The sequence below is a fragment of the Cetorhinus maximus genome, chromosome 5 (assembly GCF_964194155.1).
Source record: "Cetorhinus maximus chromosome 5, sCetMax3.hap1.1, whole genome shotgun sequence".
Taxonomy (NCBI): domain Eukaryota; kingdom Metazoa; phylum Chordata; class Chondrichthyes; order Lamniformes; family Cetorhinidae; genus Cetorhinus; species Cetorhinus maximus.
The window spans coordinates 146,865,858-146,885,640 of record NC_135883.1 but is presented as its reverse complement, the minus strand read 5'-3'; the positions used below and the strand labels follow the sequence as shown (position 1 = coordinate 146,885,640).

Below are 19,783 nucleotides of genomic sequence, written 5' to 3'. Positions count from 1 at the left end.
TGTGTGTGTCTGTGTGTGTGTGTCTGTCTGTGTGTGTGTGTCTGTCTGTGTGTGTGTGTCTGTCTGTGTGTGTGTGTCTGTCTGTGTGCGTGTGTCTGTCTGTGTGCGTGTGTCTGTCTGTGTGCGTGTGTCTGTCTGTGTGCGTGTGTCTGTCTGTGTGTGTGTGTCTGTCTGTGTGTGTGTGTCTGTCTGTGTGTGTGTGTGTCTGTCTGTGTGTGTGTCTGTCTGTGTGTGTGTCTGTCTGTGTGTGTGTCTGTCTGTCTGTGTGTCTGTCTGTGTGTCTGTCTGTGTGTCTGTCTGTGTGTCTGTCTGTGTGTCTGTCTGTGTGTCTGTCTGTGTGTGTGTCTGTGTGTGTGTCTGTCTGTGTGTCTGTCTGTCTGTGTGTCTGTGCCTGTGCGTGCCTGTGCCTGTGCGTGCCTGTGCCTGTGCGTCTCTCTGTGTGCGCGTGTCTGTGCGTGCGCGTCTGTCTGTGCGTGCGCGTCTGTCTGTGCGTGCGCGTCTGTCTGTGCGTGCGCGTCTGTCTGTGCGTGCGCGTCTGTCTGTGCGTGCGCGTCTGTCTGTGCGTGCGCGTCTGTCTGTGCGTGCGCGTCTGTCTGTGCGTGCGCGTCTGTCTGTGCGTGCGCGTCTGTCTGTCTGTGTGCGTCTGTCTGTCTGTGTGCGTCTGTCTGTGTGTGTGTGTCTGTCTGTGTGTGTGTGTCTGTCTGTGTGTGTGTGTCTGTCTGTGTAACCCAGAGCGCAGTTTCAGAGGAGGCTGGGTTATTGAATATATGCAAGGCTCGGTAAGACAGATCTTTTATCTAGGGGAACCACAATCCAATAAACCATGATCTTATAGAAAGCCGGAGCAGGATTTATGGGCCGAATAGCCTACTCCTGAGATCTTATCATTTTCTCATTTAGGAGGGATTGTGACAAATCGTTAAGTATTTGTAAATGTAAAAGGCTGCATATTAGTAGCATTTAAATTAATTATTCTATACGTTTAGGCTTTCTACATGGATCTTTGGAGAATTCCCAGTTTGTCAGTCAAGACTTGTCTGCTTTGAATAAATTTGGTTTGAATGAAGGGCCTCTGGGTCTAGAGACATGTCCCAAATCTCAGGTAACCATTTTCGATTGTCACCTTAAGTTATGTACTAATTTTAGTTAATGTAATATAAGCTTGTCACTGTTCATCTATTTGCTGTCAGAATTACCTGATAAATTACTGCATTGTCACTTCTTCAGAGAACTATGGTTTTTTTTGTTTTGTCCCTTGGGCTTGTGCTTGGCTATAATGTCCTCACAATCAAATAGTTTACTTGTCTAGACTCATGCAAAAAATATAGTGACTCCAAGCAAAGAGACCAACCTGCTATGTCCTTTTGGAGTTCTAGACTATCCCCCTCACAGTTCACAGTACTTCCAAGTTTTATAGCAAAGAGATGATGCTTTCTGAAGAAAAGGAGAGATGAGATTAGAGAGAATTTTTTTATTTTCAATGTTGTAGTATTGGTGCTTGGAACTTCAAATCAAAACCCCAGACTAACCTCTCACATTTTACCTGTAAATATATTTTTTTAGGATTTGCATCCACAGGTATTACAGGACAGCATACATAATGGCTGTAATGGACAGCAACCTACGCTTGCTCCTTGTGGTACAGAGTCTAACAGTTTGTAAGTACATGTATTTTAATGGCTGTATTATCTTGGACTTTGAATACCTCTATCAAATCTCATCTCGACCGTTTCCCAGGAAAACAGTCCCAACTCCTCCAATCTATCCAAAACTGGGCACAATTCTCCAGTTGAGGCAAAACCAGTGTTCTCTATATAAGTTTCACACAACTTCCTTGCTTCTGCATTCTATGCCTCTATTGATAAAGCCTAAGATACTGTATCCTTTTTTTAATTGCTCTCAACTTGTCCTGCCACCTTCAATGATTTATGCACTTGTATATTCAGGTTTCTCTGCTCCTGCACCCCATTACAATTGTACCCTTTATTTTATATTGCCTTTCCACATCTTCCTGCCAAAATGAATCACTCAGTTCTCTGCATGAAGTTTAATCTGCCACTTGCCTGCCCATTCCACCAACCTGTCTATGTCTTTTTGGAATTCTAGACTATCCCCCTCAGAGTTCACAATACTTCCAAGTTTTGTATCATCCACAAATTTTGAAATTGTGCCCTATACATTAAAGTCTAAGTCATTAATATATATCCAGAAGAGCAAGGGTCTGAACACCAACCATTGGCGAACTCCACCATAAACCTCCCTTCAGTCTGAAAAAGAACCACTAACCACTATTATCTGTTTCCTGTCACTCAGCCAATTTTGTATCAATTAGATGCTGTAAATGCAGGAAATGCTTATCTGTTTCTGGTGAATGGTCATTGATCTGAAATGTTAATTCTGTTTCTCTATCTATAGATGCTATCTAACCTGATGAGCATTTCCAATGTTTCTTATTTTTCTTTATGCCGCAACCTAAATTTAGTCTTGGATGAGTCTTAACTTCCTTCAGACCAATATCAGGAAAAGCTGCCACAAATTCTACGCTCTTGCCACCAATTCCCTCGCTGTTCATCAAGTCTATTTCTATTGCTCAATGTTCATAGGCATAACAGCAAGCTTAAGTATATTGAAAGCTGTTTGTTAATCTTGGGCTCACTTCCCCATCTCTCCAGACCAGGACAGGGAATAGAGCACAATAAACAATACTTATATTTATTTAGAACTGTCACATTGAAACACTTCCAAGTGCTTCACAGAATAAAATATAATGAACTCATGTCGGAGTACCAACACATAACAGATTTGCTTAACTAACACTTGCTTATCTAACATGATGTCTTCCATTTATATCTTCTGTGTGGCTCTGGATAATTTTTATTCTGCACATGGACTGATTTTGATAACCAGCTCAAAAGTTTTCTAATTTCCATTATCCATTTAGAATTACAAATGCATCTAAGCTTGTGCATCAAAACGATGGCCACGGTAAAATTCAGGAAGCACCCGGTGAACTGCAGCAAGTCATCATGTACCATAAAGATGTTCTCTTTTCTGGAGATAAAGAGATGTGTTTTGAAGAAATTCGAGCTAAGGATCACATTGCGCGAAGCCAACACAAAGAAAAGGAGGAATGGAGTATGCTTTTTTTCCTATTATCATAACTTGTCCACTGGAAATTACTGGGGCTTTTTGTCTTCTGTGGAGAAGCTGTCCAGTTTTTGCTTGCCTCCCAGATGGCGTTTGTGCTGGCCTGTCGTCTTGTTCATTGACAAAGCATATTGCCATACCAACCGCATCCCTAAAGTCAAGACTTTATAAAAATAAAAATTTGAAAACATGGGTGCAATTTTCCGGCTCTGCCCGCTGCCGGGATCGTCAGGTTCTGCCGAAGGTCAATGAACTTTTGGCTGGGCTGCTAAATCTCCCACAGTGGGTACCGCCACGATGGGGCCGGAGAATCCCCGCCCTTGCTTTCTAAATCTTCTACAGAATGTGTAGGGGGAAACTTAAAAAGGAAATTAGCAGAGCAAAAAGGGGGCATGAAAAAACATTGGCAGGTAAAATAAAGGAAAATACAAAGTTATTTTACAAGTACATTAAGAGTCAGAGGATAACTAGGGAAATAATAGGGCCCATTAAGGACCATAGTGATAGTTTATGTGTGGAGCCGAAAGATATCGGTAGGGTTCTAAATGAATACTTTGTGTCGGTGTTCACAAATGAGAGGGACGACGTGGGTATGGAAATCAGGCAGAAGGACTGTGATATAATTAAAGAAATTAGCATAGAAAGGGAGGAGGTTCTAAGTGGTCTAGCAGGCTTAAAAGTAGATAAATCTCCAGGCCCAGATGAAATGTATCCCAGGCTGTTGAGTGAGGCAAGGGAGGAGATAGCAGGGGCACTGGCAATAATTTTCAATACCTCTCTGGCCACAGGAGAGGTGCCAGAGGACTGGAGGACAGCCAATGTGGTACCATTATTCAAGAAGGGAGGAAGGGATAAACCAGGGAACTACAAGCTAGTCAGTCTAACCTCAATGGTGGGGAAACTATTGGAAGCAATTCTGAGGGACAGAATTAATCTACACTTGGAGAGGCAGGGATTAATCAAGGACAGTCAGCATTGTTTTGTTAAGGGGAGGTCATGTCTGACCAAATTGATTGAATTTTTCGAAGAGGTGACCAGGTGTGTAGATGAGGACAATGCATTTGACGTAGTCTACTTGGACTTCAGCAAGGCTTTTGATAAGGTCCTGCATGGGAGACTGATAATGAAGATAAGAGCCCATGGGATCCAAGGCAATTTGGCAAATTGGATCCAGAATTGGCTGAGTGACAGGAAGCAGAGGGTGATGGTCAAGGAGTGTTTTTGTGACTGGATGCCTGTGTCCTGTGGGGTTCCACAGGTCTCAGTGTTGGGTCCCTTGCTGTTTGAGGTATATATAAACGATTTAGACTTGAATGTAGGAGGGTTGATAGTAAGTTCGCAGATGACACAAAAATTGGTGGGGTGGTAAAAAGTGAGGAGGATAGCCTTAGATTACAGGAGGATATAGATGGGCTGGTCAGATGGGTTGATCAGTGGCAAATGGAATTTAATCTGGATAAGTGTGAGGTGATGCACTTGGGCAGGACAAACGTTATGGGAATACATGATGAATGGTAGGACACTGGGAAGTACTGAGGATCAGAGGGACCTTGGTGTGCATGTCCACTGGTCCCTTAAGGTAGCGAGACAGGTAGATAAAGTGGTTAAGAAGGCATATGGGATACTTGTCTTTATTAGCCGAGGCATAGAATATAAGAGCAGGGAGGTTATACTGGACAAAAACAGAATTACCTGGAAAAACTCAGCAGGTCTGGCAGCATCGGTGGAGAAGAAATCAGTTAACGTTTCGAGTCTTCATGACCCTTCGGCAGAACTGAAGCATAGTTAGGAGAAAGGTGAAATATAAGCTGGTTTAAGGTGGGGGGGGCGGGGGGAGAGAGAAGTTGAGGGTGTGGTGATTGTGGAGATAAGCAAGCAGTGATAGGAGCAGATAATCAAAAGATGTCACAGACAAAAGGATCAAAGAGGTGTTGAAGGTGGTGATATTGTCTAAGAAAAGTGCTAATTAAGAATGGAAGACAGGACACTCAAGGTACAGCTCTAGTGGGGGTGGGGTGGAAAGACTAACAAAGTTTTAGATTTAAAAATAATGGAAATAGGTGGGAAAAGAAGAATCTATATAAATTATTGAAAAAAAAGGGAGGGGGGAGAAACGGGGTGGGGATGGGGGGAGGGGGAGTTTAAGATCTAAAGTTGTTGAATTCAATATTCAGCCCGGAAGGCTGTAAAGTGCCTAGTCGGAAGATGAGGTGCTGTTCCTCCAGTTTGTGTTGGGCTTCACTGGAACAATGCAGCAAGCCAAGGACAGACATGTGGGCAAGAGAACAGGGTGGAGTGTTAAAATGGCAAGCGACAGGGAGGTTTTCTTTTCCCACCTATTTCCATTATTTTTAAATCTAAAACTAAAACTTTGTTAGTCTTTCCACCCCACCCCCACTAGAGCTGTACCTTGAGTGTCCTGTCTTCCATTCTTAATTAGCACTTTTCTTAGACAATATCACCACCTTCAACACCTCTTTGATCCTTTTGTCTGTGACATCTTTTGATTATCTGCTCCTATCACTGCTTGCTTATCTCCACAATCACCACACCCTCAACTTCTCTCCCCCCCCGCCCCCCCACCTTAAACCACCTTATACTTCACTTTTCTCCTAACTATGCTTCAGTTCTGCCGAAGGGTCATGAAGACTCGAAACGTTAACTGATTTCTTCTGCACCGATGCTGCCAGACCTGCTGAGTTTTTCCAGGTAATTCTGTTTTTGTTTTGGATTTCCAGCATCCGCAGTAGCTTTTAGCTTTTTGTTTTTATCTATAGGTTATACTGGAGCTGTATAAAATGCTGGTTAGGCCACAGCTAGAGTATTGCATGCAGCTCTGGAATCTGCATTATAGGAAGGATGTGAATGCACTGGAGAAAGTGCAGAAGAGATTTCCCAGGATGTTGCCTGGGCTGGACAGTTTATGAGGAGAGATTGGATAGACTGGGATTATTTTCCCTGAAGCAGAGGAGATTGAGGTGTATAAAATTATGAGGGGCACAGATAGGGTAGACGGGAAAGAACTTTTCCCCTTGGTGGACGGATCAATAACCAGTGGGCATAGATTTAAGGTAAGGGGCAGGAGGTTTAGAGGGGATGTGAGGAAGATTTTTTTCACCCAGAGGGTGGTGGGAATCTGGAACTCTCTGCCTGAAAGGGTGGTAGAGGCAGAAACCCTCATAACATTTAAGAAGTATTTGGATGTGCACTTACGATGCCATGGCATACAAGGCTATGGGCCTAGTGCTGGAAAATGGGATTAGAATAGTTAGGTACTTGATTGACCGGTGCAGACTTGATGGGCCGAAGGGCCTATTTCTTAGCTGTAGACCTCCATGACTCTAAATGGTAGATTTCTATGAAAAGGGAAACAAAAAGACTTGCATGTATATAATACTTTTCACAACCACTGGGTATCCCTAAGTGCTTTAGAGCCAATGAGATACTTTGGTTGTAATGTAGGAAATGCAGCAGCTAATTTGTGTACAGCAAACTCCCATAAGCAGCAATAATCTGTACGTTTTGTTGATTGAGAGACAATTATTGACCAAGGCACCAGGGATAACTCCCCTGCTCTTCTTCAAAATAGTGCCATGGTATCTTTTGCGTCCACTTGAGGAGGCAAATGAGACCTTGGTTTAACACCTAATCCAAAAGGTGGCACTTCCAACAGTCGCTTACCTAAAAATGTTCTGATGTCTTCAAAAATGAGAGCTTACCCTATTTTAAATGGAAGTTGTTTTAAAGGTACAGGAGTAGGCCATTTAGTCCTTCGGATAAAAGTAAAATACTGTGGCACTGGAGATCTGAAATAAAAACAAAGTGCTGGAAAAACTCAACAGGCCTGATAGCTTCTATGGAGAGAACAAAGTTAACGTTTCAAGTCCAACATGACTCCTCTTCAGAACCTGTTTTGCCAATCATTTTAAATATGGTCTGAGCTACTACTCCATTTTACCTGCCTTTGCTCCATATCTTTCAATGCTCTTGCCTAACAAGAATTAAGTAACCTTGGTCTGTAAAATTTTCATTTGACTCAACATCCACAGCCTTTTAGGGGAGAGTCTTTCAGATTTCAATTATGCTCTTATGAAAAATTGCTTCTAATTGGCTTCGCTTGAATACTCCAGATAGGTACTCAATCTTTAGAGCAACCAGCTTTTATTCGGATAATGTGTTCCAGCGGATTATTGGGAGACTTTGGCCATTTTACTAGCTTTATGTCTAAAATGGCTTGATTTTGCTTTCTGAAGAGAAAGTGTCATGTGCTTAAATGAATCATCTCATCAACCTTTTGCAATTGGTTAAGTTCATAATAAAAAAGCTCCTTTTGTCCTTGTAAGTGGTTTCATTTTTGTGGTGAAATAATCTGTCAGCCGCAACGTTCTATTATGAATTCTGATCGTGTGTTATCACATGGCCTAACATTTTTTATAAAAATCAGTTGCCTGTTTAAATATTGAAATGGTATTTTTTTTTCAATAAATTGAAGAGGAGATGTTCACAGCATCCAAGTCTGATGAGATCAAATCACTGGAGCAGAAACTGGAACAACTGAAAGTGCAACTGAAGTTAACTCAGGACCGGGAGCAGGAAATACTGCAGGTGAGATATGTATACCTATACGAATGACACCTACCTGATATTTTGAAAACATGGAATATATTGCACGCGATACTTAAAAATGCAGTTCATAATTATATTTTGGAATTGTTTGACACAAGACAAATCCAAACGTTAAAAGATGGATGAATGCACATAACTTTTAGTCAAGTTTGACCTGAATCACACAGCTACTAGCTTATTTTTAATTCCTCACCCTGAAAAAAAATACTTGGTTTGTGTAGCTCAGATGGGAAGTTTGTACATTGCACTTCAGCCCCTTTTTCACACTTTCAAAGAATGTCGTCCAAAATAATAAACTTTTCCTAGTTCAAGTGGGTGGTTACCATTGCTTCAGCTGTGTAGTGCTCTGCTGCTGCATGGGATGACATTCCATTAAGTTTCTATATCTTTGTAAAGCACGCACTCCTATCTCTTATCACTTTGGAACAAATAAACCAGCAAATGTTTTATGTGCTGTGAAATTTTACAAGTTTTATTATTTGCATTTATGCACCTGATCACATGTAAAAAGCACCCAATGCAGCTATCAGTTTTCATTAAATATTTTCCTTCTGCATGTGGGTTTTCATCCGTCAGCACTTCGTGAATGTTGAAAACAAAATACCAAACTGCTCTTTGTTCACATCCCTGTAATTCAATGCAAACCAACTTATAATAAACCCAACAGTCATTTTTTAAAGATATAGCCATTCATTCTCTGCTTTAATGCAGCGGTAGTATACAATATTATCATACATCCTTTACCTCTAATATAAGTATGTTTTTAAAAATTCATTTATGGCATGTGGACGTTGCTGGCTCGGCCAGCAATTATAGCCCATCCCTGATTACTCTTGAGAAGGTGGTGGTGAGCTGGCTTCTTGACCCGCCACAGTCCATGTGGTGTACGTACACTGACAGTGCTGAGAGGGAGGGAGTTCCAGGATTTTGACTCAGCAACAGTGAACGAAAGGCGATATATTTTCAAGTCAGGGTGGTTGTGGCTTGGAGGAGAACTTCCAAGTGATGTATCTGATGCTCTTGCCCTTCTAGATGGTAGTGGTCGTGGGTTTGGAAGTTGCTGCCTAAGGAACTTTGGTGAGCTTCTGCAGTGCATCACACTACTGCCACTATTTGTTGGTGGTGGAGGGAGTGAATTTTTTTGGACGGGGTTCCACTCAAGTGGGCAGCTTAGTCCTGGATGGTGTCAAACTTCCCGTTGGAAGTTGGAGCTGCACTCATCCAGGCATAGATTACAAAAGTAGGGAGGTCATGTTGGAGTTGTATAGAACCTTGGTGAGGCCACAGCTGGAGTACCGTGTGCAGTCCTGGTCGCCACATTATAGGAAGGATGTGATTGCACTGGAGGGGGTGCAGAGGAGATTCACCAGGATGTTGCCTGGGATGAAACATTTAAGTTATGAAGAGAGGTTGGATAGACTTGGGTTGTTTTCGTAGGAGCAGAGAAGACTGAGGGGTGACCTGACCGAGGTGTACAAGATTATGAGGGGCATAGACAGGATGGATAGGGAGCAGTTGTTCCCCTTAGTTGAAGGGTCAGTCACAAGGGGGAATAAGTTCAAGGTGAGGGGCAGAAGATTTAGGGGGGATGTGAGGAAAAACTTTTTTACCCAGAGGGTGGTGACGATCCGGAACGCACTGCCAGGGAGGGTGGTGGAGGCGGGCTGCCTCACATCCTTTAAAAAGTACCTGGATGAGCACTTGGCACATCATAACATTCAAGGCTATGCGCCAAGTGCTGGTAAATGGGATTAGGTAGGTAGGTAGGTCAGGTGTTTCTCATGTGTCGGTGCAGACTCGATGGGCCGAAGGGCCTCTTCTGCACTGTGTGATTCTGTGGTAGTATTCCATCACACTCCTGACTTGCGGCTTGTAGATGGTGGACAGGCTTTGGAGTCAGGAGGGGAATTACTCACTGCCGCATTCCTAGCCTCTCACCTGCTCTTGTAGCCACAGTATTTATATGGCTAGTCCACTTTAGTTTCTGGTCAATGGTAACCCCTAGGATGTTGATAGTGGGGGATTCAGCGATGGTAATGTCATTGAATGTCAAGGGGCAATGGTCAGATTCTCTCTTGTTGGAGATGGTCATTGCCTGACACTTGTATGGTGTGAATGTTACTTGCCACTTGTCAGCCCAAGCTCGATATTGTCCAGGTCTTGCTGCATTTGGATATGGACTGCTTCAGTATCTGAGGAGTTGTGAATGGTGCTGAGCATTGTGCAATCATTAGCGAACATCCCCACTTCTGACCTTATGATGGAAAGAAAGTAATTGATGAAGCAGCTGAAGATGGTTGGGCCTGAGGAACTCCTGCGGTGATGTCCTGGAACTGAGATGATTGACCCCCAACAACCACAATCATCTTCCTTTGTGCGAGATATGACTCCAACCAGCAGAGAGTTTTCCACCTGATTCCCACTAACTCCAGTTTTGCTAGGGCTCCTTGATGCCACACTTGGTCAAATGCAGCCCTGAAATGCAGTCTTGCCTTACCTTGGAAGTTCAGCTCTTTTGTCCATGTTTGAACCAAGGCTGTAATGAAGTCAGGTGCTGAGTGGCCCTGGCGGAACACAAACTGGGCGTCAGTGAGCAGTCAGATAGCACTGCTGATAACCACTTCCATTACTTTATTGATGATTGAGAGTAGACTGATGGGGTGGTAATTGGCCAGGTTGCATTTGCCCTGCTCTTTTTTTTGTGCACAGGACATACCTGGGCAATTTTCCCCATAGCCGGGTAGATGCCAGTGTTGTGGCTGTACTGGAACAGCTTTGCTAGGGGCGCAGCAAGTTCTGGAGCACAAGTCTTCAGTACTATTGCCGGAATATTGTCAGGGCCCATAACCTTTGCAGTATCCAGTGCCTTCAGCCATTTCTTGATATCACGTGGAGTGAATTGAATTGGCTGAAGACTGGCATCTGTGATGCTGGGGGACCTCTGGAGGAGGCCGAGATGGATTGCCCACTCGACACTTCTGGCTGAAGATTGTAGCAAATGTTTCAGACTTATCTTTTGCAGGGAAGTGCTGGGCTCCTCCAACATTGAGGATGGAGATATTTGTGGAGCCGCCACCTCCAGTGAGTTGTTTAATTATCCACCACCATTTATGACTGGATGTGGCAGGACTGCAGAGCTTAGATCTGATCCTTTGGTTGTGGGATTGCTTAGCTCTGTCTATCAGTTGCTGTTCATGCTGTTTGGCATGCAAGCAGTCCTGTGTTGTAGCTTCACCAGGTTGACACTTCATTTTTAGGTATGCCTGGTGCTCCTGGCATGCCTTCCTGCACTCTTCATTGAACCAGGGTTGATCCCCTGGCTTGATGGTAATGGTACATTGGGGGATATGCTGGGCCATGCGGTTACAGATTGTGCTCGAGTACAATTCTGCTGCTGCTGATGGCTGACAGCGCCTCATGAATGCCCAGTCTTGAGTTGCTAGAACTGTTAGAAACCTATCCCATTTGACACAGTGGTAGTGCCACACAACACAATGGAGGGTATCCCCTAGTGAAGGCAGGACTTCGTCTCCACAAGGACTGTGCGGTGATCACTCCTTCTGATGCTGTCATGGACAGATGCATCTGCAGCAGGCAGGTTGGCGAGGATGTGATCAAGTATGTTTTCCCTCTTGTTGCTTCCGTCACCACCTGCCACAGTCTAGCAGTTATGTCCTTTAGGACTCGGCCAGCTCGGTCAGAAGTGGTGCTTTCGAGCCACTCATGGTGATAGACATTGAAGTTCCCCACCCAGACACATTCTGCGCCCTTGCCACCCTCAGTGCTTCTTCCAAGTGGCGTTCAACATAGAAGAGCACCGATTCATCAGCTGAGGGTGGGTGGTATGTGGTAATCAGCAGGAGGTTTCCTTGCCCATGAGACTTTATGGGGTCCAGAGTCGATGTTGAGGACTCCCAGGCCAGCTCCCTCCCGATGGGACAGGACATACCCAATGATGGTGATGTCTGGGACATCATCTGTAAGATATGATTCCGTGAAGATGACTATGTCAGGCTGTTGCTTGTCTAGTCTGTGAGACAGCTCTCCCAATTTTGGCACCAGAGGTTAGTGAGGAGGACTTTGCAGGGTCGACAGGGCTTAGTTTCCCATTGTCGTTTCTGGTGCCTAGGTCGATGCCGGGTGGTCTGTTCGGTTTCATTCCTTTTTACTGACTTTTTGATATAACTGGGCAGGTTGTTGTGGGTCTGGAGTCACATGTAGGCTAGACCAGGTAAGGAGGGCAGATTTCCTTAGTGAAGCAGATGGGTTTTTACGACAATTGACAATGGTTCCGTAATTATTTTGTGATTTGTTTCATCATTAGACTTTTAATTCCAGATTTTTATTGAATTCAAATTCCACCAACTGCCATGGTCCCGGGTCCCCAGAGCATTACCCTGGGCCTCTGGATTACCAGTTCAATGACAATACCACAATGCCATCACCCCCCCCCATGATGATGGTGAAATACAGAGATGTCTGCTTATGGCTTTTTGTTTATCAAATCATTGAAGGAACATAAGCCATTGCATGCAGTGCTCATGAAACTGCTAGTAATAGTAACTCGCATGCAGAGAGTTCCTTGCAAAAGCAACTAAAGTTTGGCTCATCATATCTTTTATACGATTAATCTTGTAGTACAAATGCTGATCCAATATGTAATTACGTTCTTTGTATATATTGTTGATACATAAGATCATTTTAGTGGTAAAATTATCTGCTATCATTTGTGGAGCATGCCCATGAATACTTGTATTCATTACACTCCAGACATTCCTGCAAGAGTGCTCGTAGTCTTCAACATCTCTCTTCCCAGTGCGTTCTTAACACAACTCTACTTGTAATCTTAACTGGCTTACCAGTCACCTACTATACTTTTCTCATGAACAGTTAATAATGACTGTTATAGTATAGTAGAAGGTCAGCCTGAAGTATTGCAGAATCAGACTTTAATCTGTGTGAATATGTTCTATACAAAGAAAAGTTTGCTCTGGCTATTCTACCTGGTACATCTATACTCTCATACTGACATTTAAATATGTAACCACATTGGAACTTGCACCTTTTCTCAACTTTATTTGCTTTCTAAATGTTTAAAACTTGTTATGCAGACGTCATCCCAAAATGCCTTGCAGCTGATTCCTGCCTCATCACCACTACCCACCAAGTCTGCTGCAGAATCTTCAGCTACTGTTTTACAAATGAAAACAGACAGAAGAGAAGGAAATGAACAAAATTTGTCTTTAGGAGCTTGTGCTGGAACAGTCACAACTGCAAGTTTTGCTGTCGCTCCTTTGCAACAACACCAATGTGGGGTGTCATCGTTGTTGCCAACAATGGATCATAAGCAGAGATCTTCTGAAATTCAATCTGGATTTGGAATTTATGGAGAGCCAGAGAAAAGCTTCAGTGACACATGGGCACAAGTGGACCCTCTATCTGGATCTATAGTTACGGGTATAAACGAGAGCATCAGTAGGGAACAGTAAGTAATTTTGCTACCTTTTTAATCTTAGAAAGCCCATGTTGAAAGTCCCAAAAGCCAACATAGCAATGATCAATTCTGTTCTTTTTCTAAAACCCTTTTGAAAGTTCAGTTTAAATAATCCATTCTGATTTGATTTTGGTTCCACTTTATTGATTCTTTACAAATGCTTCAGTGCACATGGCTTCAGAGTGCTTTAATTGATGCATCTCTTCTTTCAGTACAACAGCGTAGTAGTTGTGTTATTATTTGTGAGTTTGGGTAACACAATGGCGAGTATGCCATTTAATTCAAAAAATCTGTTAATTATGGCTGACAGCAGAAAGTGAAGAAAACGGGCAGATTTTTGTAAAAAGCCAACTGGATCATGAAGAGACTTTCCCCCTTTTCCCCACCGCCACTCCATCCACCCCTCCACTGCCTGGTCTGGTCTACACATGACCCCAGTCCCATACTATATTGTTTACTGTTAGCGTCAGCATGGTAACTAGGGGTGGATAATAAAATCTTCCATGTTAATGCCCCCCATATTCCAGAAACAAATTATTTTTTAAAACACTAGCAAAATTTTTACATCTTCCCTTTCTTCCTTTCTGAAGACAACATCCTCTAGCTGGAATGCAGCTCCACAGACCTAGAAACCTTACTATACCTCATGGAGTCCAATATTAATATGTATGCTAGACCATTAGGGCATGAAATTGGGCTCAGTAGTTTGGTGCATGTGTGCTGTTTGGAACCAAAATGGCATCTGATATGTGCATATGCAATTCTACCATGAATTGTGGCAAATGTCATTGTTCAGCCAACTTCCATTAGAAGCATGCAGGGCAGACAGATTATGACATAAAGATTAATTTTAGCTCGTTGCTGCTATTTTGGAGTTCAGTGCTCTAGCCACTACGCTCTCTTAAATACATTCAGCTATGTGAGGTTTACGCAGTGAGATGGACCCTTTCTTCAGCAGCATTATTTAAAGGGATCATCAACAGATTATTTGCTGGTTATTTTTTTTCTGGCTGTTGCTATGATTCTACAAGTGTTTGATGATTTCCATGCTTGTTTCAAATTGGCAAAATTATATAGGGTTGGTGTGGCTGGTGCCGAAGGATCTTTTCCTGATATCATGGCTTCTGTGAAAATGAGTTGTTCTCAGACATCATGCAATAGTAGACATTCCCTTTATAATACAACATGATTGAGACAATGAACAGAGGTTTCACAAAGCAGGACAAGCTGCTGAAAGAGGGGCAGAAGGGCTCTCAGCAGGAGGTCACATCTTCCACTGTATTAAGGTTGCAATTCTCCTACCTGAACCTGTGTGAGGAACAGTTTGTGATGCATATATACCCTTTGATAAGGACATCCTCACTGAAATCCGTCACCTGCTACAGCTACAATTGCAACCTCGGAGCACACCTTGCCTGTGGCTGTGAGCCTTTATGCAACAGGCTGCTACCAGACTGAATCTTGAGATAATTGCAACATCTTTCAATTTGCTGTTCACTGTTGTGTATGAAAGGTTCATTGAGGCTCTCTATTCAAAGGGAGCTAACTGCATTTTATTCTTGCTCTTGCTGGAGACCAGCAGACAGAGTCAACTCTAGGTTTGCAAGGATTGCAAGCTTCATTGTGGTGCAGGGTACCATTGACTGCACACTTGCAGGCACACATGTTGGCCTTGTGCTTCACCAAAACCAAAAAGGATTCCATTCCCTCAACATTCAGCTGGTGTGCAACCAAAGACAGTGAATAATGCTGTAAATTCTAACAGTATATGAGGCAATCATGATGCCTTCGTTAATGCCATCCACTGTGCCATCTGCATTTGAGCCTATGCTCACTCATAAGGATGGCTACTAAGCAACAAAGGTTATGCACTGGTAACTTGTGTCATGACTCCACTGCACAACTTGTGCACTTATGCGCAGCGTGCATACAATCAGCACCACACTGCCACAAGAAATTTGATAGAGTAGACCATCAAGGTGACAGGCAGGGTGTCAGGGGTGGGAGGATGAATGTTTTCATCCTGAGAGCGGACAGCAGATTCTTACTCCATGGAGACGTTTAGTCCCCATGGTGGCTGCTTGGTGATCTGAAACAGGACAGATTGCTGGACTGCTGTGACACCATGCAAGGCCCTTTGCACACACTAATCTACAGCTATGATGCCAGCAGTCTGAGGTTGCATGGCAGCAAGCTGAACTTGCACCACAGCAGTCTAAGCTTCCTCTGCAGAACTTGGGCATTGGTGGCTGTTCCTTGAGCTGCAGTGCAAACTGTAACGTCACCTATTGGGCACTATATTATGGTTGATTACACAATTGTGCTAATAGAGTTGGCCACCACTTGCACGCTGGAAAGGATGTCTATCCTCCTTTCCATCAAGACCTCCAGTGTAGCATCCAAAAACCTCGGATCTCTCGCCCATGCTCTCATGTTGTCATTTTTCACTGCTTCCCAGGTCAGATTTGCTTTCTGCATGATTTTTAGTCACTGCTCTAGCCATAATGCAACTTCCCTTTAAGAGGTGAAGGATTGTAAAGTACTGGAAGGACTGCAAGCTTTTTTTAAAGTTCTGAAAGTTGGGGAGTGATATTGAAATCATGAACAGATAAATAAAACACTAAGGCTGATATCTGACCTTTTATCAGAGAACAGGTTCACTAGCAGATTTCAGAGGCTTGCTTTGCAAATATAACAAACATCGTAAGTTGTCACCCAACGTACCTATTTAAATTAGGATTTTACTAAATTTTAAGCTTTAAGCCATGCAGATTAGGTTTTAGTTTTTTGCATATTTCTGGGGTCGTAGTGGTGGCATTGATATGTTTTGGCACATAGATTTTGATTATTTTTATTGACTTAAATTCAGATAATTCAAATTAAACCATGTTGGTTAAGGAAAGCCCTGCAGAAACAATGGAATAGCCCATGTTTATTCCTTCAAGCGTTTTTGGCATTATATTGCCCATCCTTAATTGCCATTTAGGAGATTCTGGTGAGCCACCTTACCACTGAGTGGCTTGCTAGGTCATTTCAGAGGGCAGTTAAGAGTTAACCGCATTGTTATGGGTCTGGGGGAACATATAGGCCAGACAGGACAAGAACGGCGGATGTCCTTCCCTAAAGGCTATTATGAACCAGGTGGGTTTTTACAACAATCCAGTAGTTTATTCGTCAATATTACTGATCCCAACTTTTTATTCCAGGGGAAGAATTTTCCAGTTGGCGAGTGGGGGCGGGGCCCACTTGCCGACGAGTAAAATGACGCGCAGTGATGTCAGGTGGGCGGGCTGCACGCCCGCTGAACTGTCAAAGGCCTATTAAGGCCATTAAGAAAGTAATTAAAGTTGTTAAGAATGCTGCCCATCCACCTTAAAGTTGGTGGGCAGGCAAAGAGCCCAGGCGGCCGTTGCATTTTACATGAAACCGCATCCTCGAGTGGATTACATAAAATAAAATAATTGAATAAAAAATTTTGAAAAAATGAATGGACATGTCCCAGTTCATGTTGACAGTTTCACATGAGGGGACCTGTCCTTAAAATTTCTTTTTTACCTTTCATTAAATTTTTCAAAACTGTGCCTCAGGGAGATCCTCAAGGCCCCAACTCGGGGAATCCCCCCGCGCTCGCACAGGGAGCGCACAGCGCTTCCGGGTGTGCGTCACGCTGGGCAGGCCTTAACTGGCCCGCCTACATAAAATAGCGGTGCACACCCGATTGGGGGCGCCAATCAGTTTTGCGCTCCCTCCCGCCCACCCCTGCACAATCCGCCTGACGGGGAAAATTCAGTCCCAGGTATTTTTTTAATTAATTGAATTTAAATGCCCCAGCTGCCATGGTGGGATTTGAGCTTGTGTCTCTAGATCGTTCATCCAGGCCTCTGGATTACTAGTTCAGTAATAGAACCATTGTGTAAAATTATGTTACACTGTAATATCTATGGATTTAAAAAAATTGTTCTTGTTTTGATATGAGAAAATAAAATAAAGTATATGAACTGCAGTGCTTCAGACTGAAATGGGGCAGAGTACAGTTTTAAATAAAACCTAATGACTGTGTGCAGCTGGATGAGATAACATATTTTAATCTTTTAGGTTTATGAATAGAAGTGGTAACAGTTCTAGGATCTCTCTCTCAAGACCAAGAGAAGGTAAATTTAAAGCATTAAATATAATAACTAAAATTTTAGATTACATTTAAACACGGTTACTGGAAGATGTTTAAGTTACTGGAAGATGTTTAAGTCATCTTGTAAAATAATATACATTGAAAAATAGTTGCAAACTCAAAAGAAGTCTAACACATTTGTCAAACATTATTTCCCTTTCATAAACCTGTGTTATCTCTACCTAATTATATTATAATCTTCTAAGTGCCTGTTACCATGTCCCTCACAATAGATTCTAGCATCTTCCTGATGACCGATGTCAGCCTAACTGACAGGCTAACGGAGCTATGGCTCCATTTCCCCCCTCCTTGAACAATGGGGTTATGTTCTAAAATTTGGGGAATTCTGGAAACAAAACCGAAGCAATCACTGCTTCTGTAGCTGCCTCTTTTAAAACCCTAGGATGCAGACCATCGGGCCCAGCAGATTTCCAGCACTTTGTTTATATTTTTTTGTTACAATATCTGTCAGTGAATGTAAATCCTATTATTGCACTGGAATTTGTCTATTGACAAACTGTAAAAGCCCAGTCCTTTTTTCATGTGCAATTATTTGTCACTCCCACAGTGGAATTTAGAACTGGGCCTAATTATGATTTGCCTATTTCAACTGCTAACTGGTTCTGACATTTCTAGGGTAACTCTTTTGAAAAATTAAGGCACTTTAGGTTACTCTCAGGTCCATAAAATGGAGGTCTTGTGGCAGAGTGGGTAGCATCCCTGCCTCTGAGTCAGGAGTTCAGGGTTCCAGCCCTATCCCAGGACTTGATGACCAAAGGAAATGCATTCATAACATGGCTAACCAGATTGCCTATCAACCTGCAAATCCTTCCACCAATAGTAGGCAGTAAGACTGGGAGAGATTCCTGGTCAGTCATGTGATGGAAAGAAAGTTGGAACATCTACCATCACTATAAATAGCTCCAGACTATAACATACGTGTGAAAGTGCATGTGGCCACAGCAACTCTGGCTCCTTGAGTGATGTGTAACACCATCACCACCATAGGCCCAGAGTTGCAGTATACACAGGAATATATGGCTAAACCTGGATATCCCTTCTCATCACTGCAATCCTCACAGTTCTTGTTCTGGCTGCAAGTGAACCCACAAGAATTGCAATTTGCATCCTAGCACCGGAGATTGTGCTCAGTGCAGTGGCTAAGATAACAGGCCTCCTCATCAGAGGTGTTTCTACAGTTTTTAGGTGGAGTCACAGAAGCAGCTTCCTAGGGTGCACTTGTTTCAGCTGTAGTTTGTGTCTTGTGAATGGAAGGTTTTTGACTTACAAGTTTTTAGTTATACGTTAGGTCAATCCTTGCACTTCCCATTGGCTGTGTGATAGGCAGGTGATGACTGGCCATTAGAGAAGAAACTGTTACTAAAACATGATCCAGGCACCTTGCCAGCGGTGGCAATTTGCTGAAATCAGCAAGCAATTACCAGCAACAACAGAGCAGTCTCCTTGCTGAGACACAGTCTGTCTAGTCTTGGCTAATTGTCTGAGCTTCTCTGTGAGGTAATGCTCTGTCAATCATTCTTTTTGGCTCTGAGATGGTTATTACTTCTTTGGCCACTATATGCCCAAAACTTGGTTCTCTGTAACTTAGTATTGTTTTCTCCTCTTGTATCCTTGGCTGCTCTGAAAGTAGTTGGTGGTTCATTAGGAGGGGATTGTACCCACCTCAAAACCTGTCTTTTAAAGAACAGAACATTTGTATTTGTGAGATTTGTATTTTTGTTCTTAAAGTTTTTTCTCTGTAATATTAGGAATAATAAGCTAGGGAATGGAATCTTTAAATATTTAATTGTTGACTTTAAAATTCAACTCTGACAGGAAATGTTTCTGGATTAATTGGGAATAGATCCCACACTCCAAACTCTTCATTTGGCTTGGTTCAAGCTACTCCATCCAAAGTTCTACCTTCACCAACTGTTTGTACCAAAGAAGCATTGGGTAAGAAATTTATTTCAGTTAGCGTTGATACAATTAGTACATGAATGATGTCAAATGTTGAGTTGCAAATCTCTAATTAAAATTGCAAGTGTAACAACTATCAAGCCTTGGACTTGTTGTAAAATTGGATATATCCCCAACTTTTTTCACCTCACCCCTCATTATCATTTGATGGTCACCCTTTTAACTGTCTATGTCCTTAGCTCTGGAATTCCTCCAAAAGCTTCTCCACCTCTCCTTCCTTTTAAGACACTCCCTAAAACTTGCTTTTGGCCATGTATCCAAAATATCTCCTTTAGCTGAGTATCAAATTTTATCTGATTATTTTCTTGTGAAGTGTCTTTGCATGTTTTACTGCATTAAAGATATGCATATGGTAGCATATTGGTTAT

The 19,783-nt window shown here is 42.7% G+C and overlaps 1 protein-coding gene across 1 annotated transcript in view; it reads left to right on the top strand.

The window, feature by feature from the left end:
* Positions 1 to 19,783, top strand: part of bub1 (BUB1 mitotic checkpoint serine/threonine kinase) — a 69,931-nt gene that overhangs the window by 11,499 nt on the left and 38,649 nt on the right. The window contains exons 6-12 of the mRNA XM_078542640.1: positions 987 to 1,102; positions 1,564 to 1,658; positions 2,942 to 3,135; positions 7,640 to 7,752; positions 12,885 to 13,258; positions 17,363 to 17,418; positions 19,272 to 19,391. Coding sequence (XP_078398766.1) covers positions 987 to 1,102; positions 1,564 to 1,658; positions 2,942 to 3,135; positions 7,640 to 7,752; positions 12,885 to 13,258; positions 17,363 to 17,418; positions 19,272 to 19,391 — 1,068 coding nt within the window. The remainder of the gene's footprint in view (positions 1 to 986; positions 1,103 to 1,563; positions 1,659 to 2,941; positions 3,136 to 7,639; positions 7,753 to 12,884; positions 13,259 to 17,362; positions 17,419 to 19,271; positions 19,392 to 19,783) is intronic.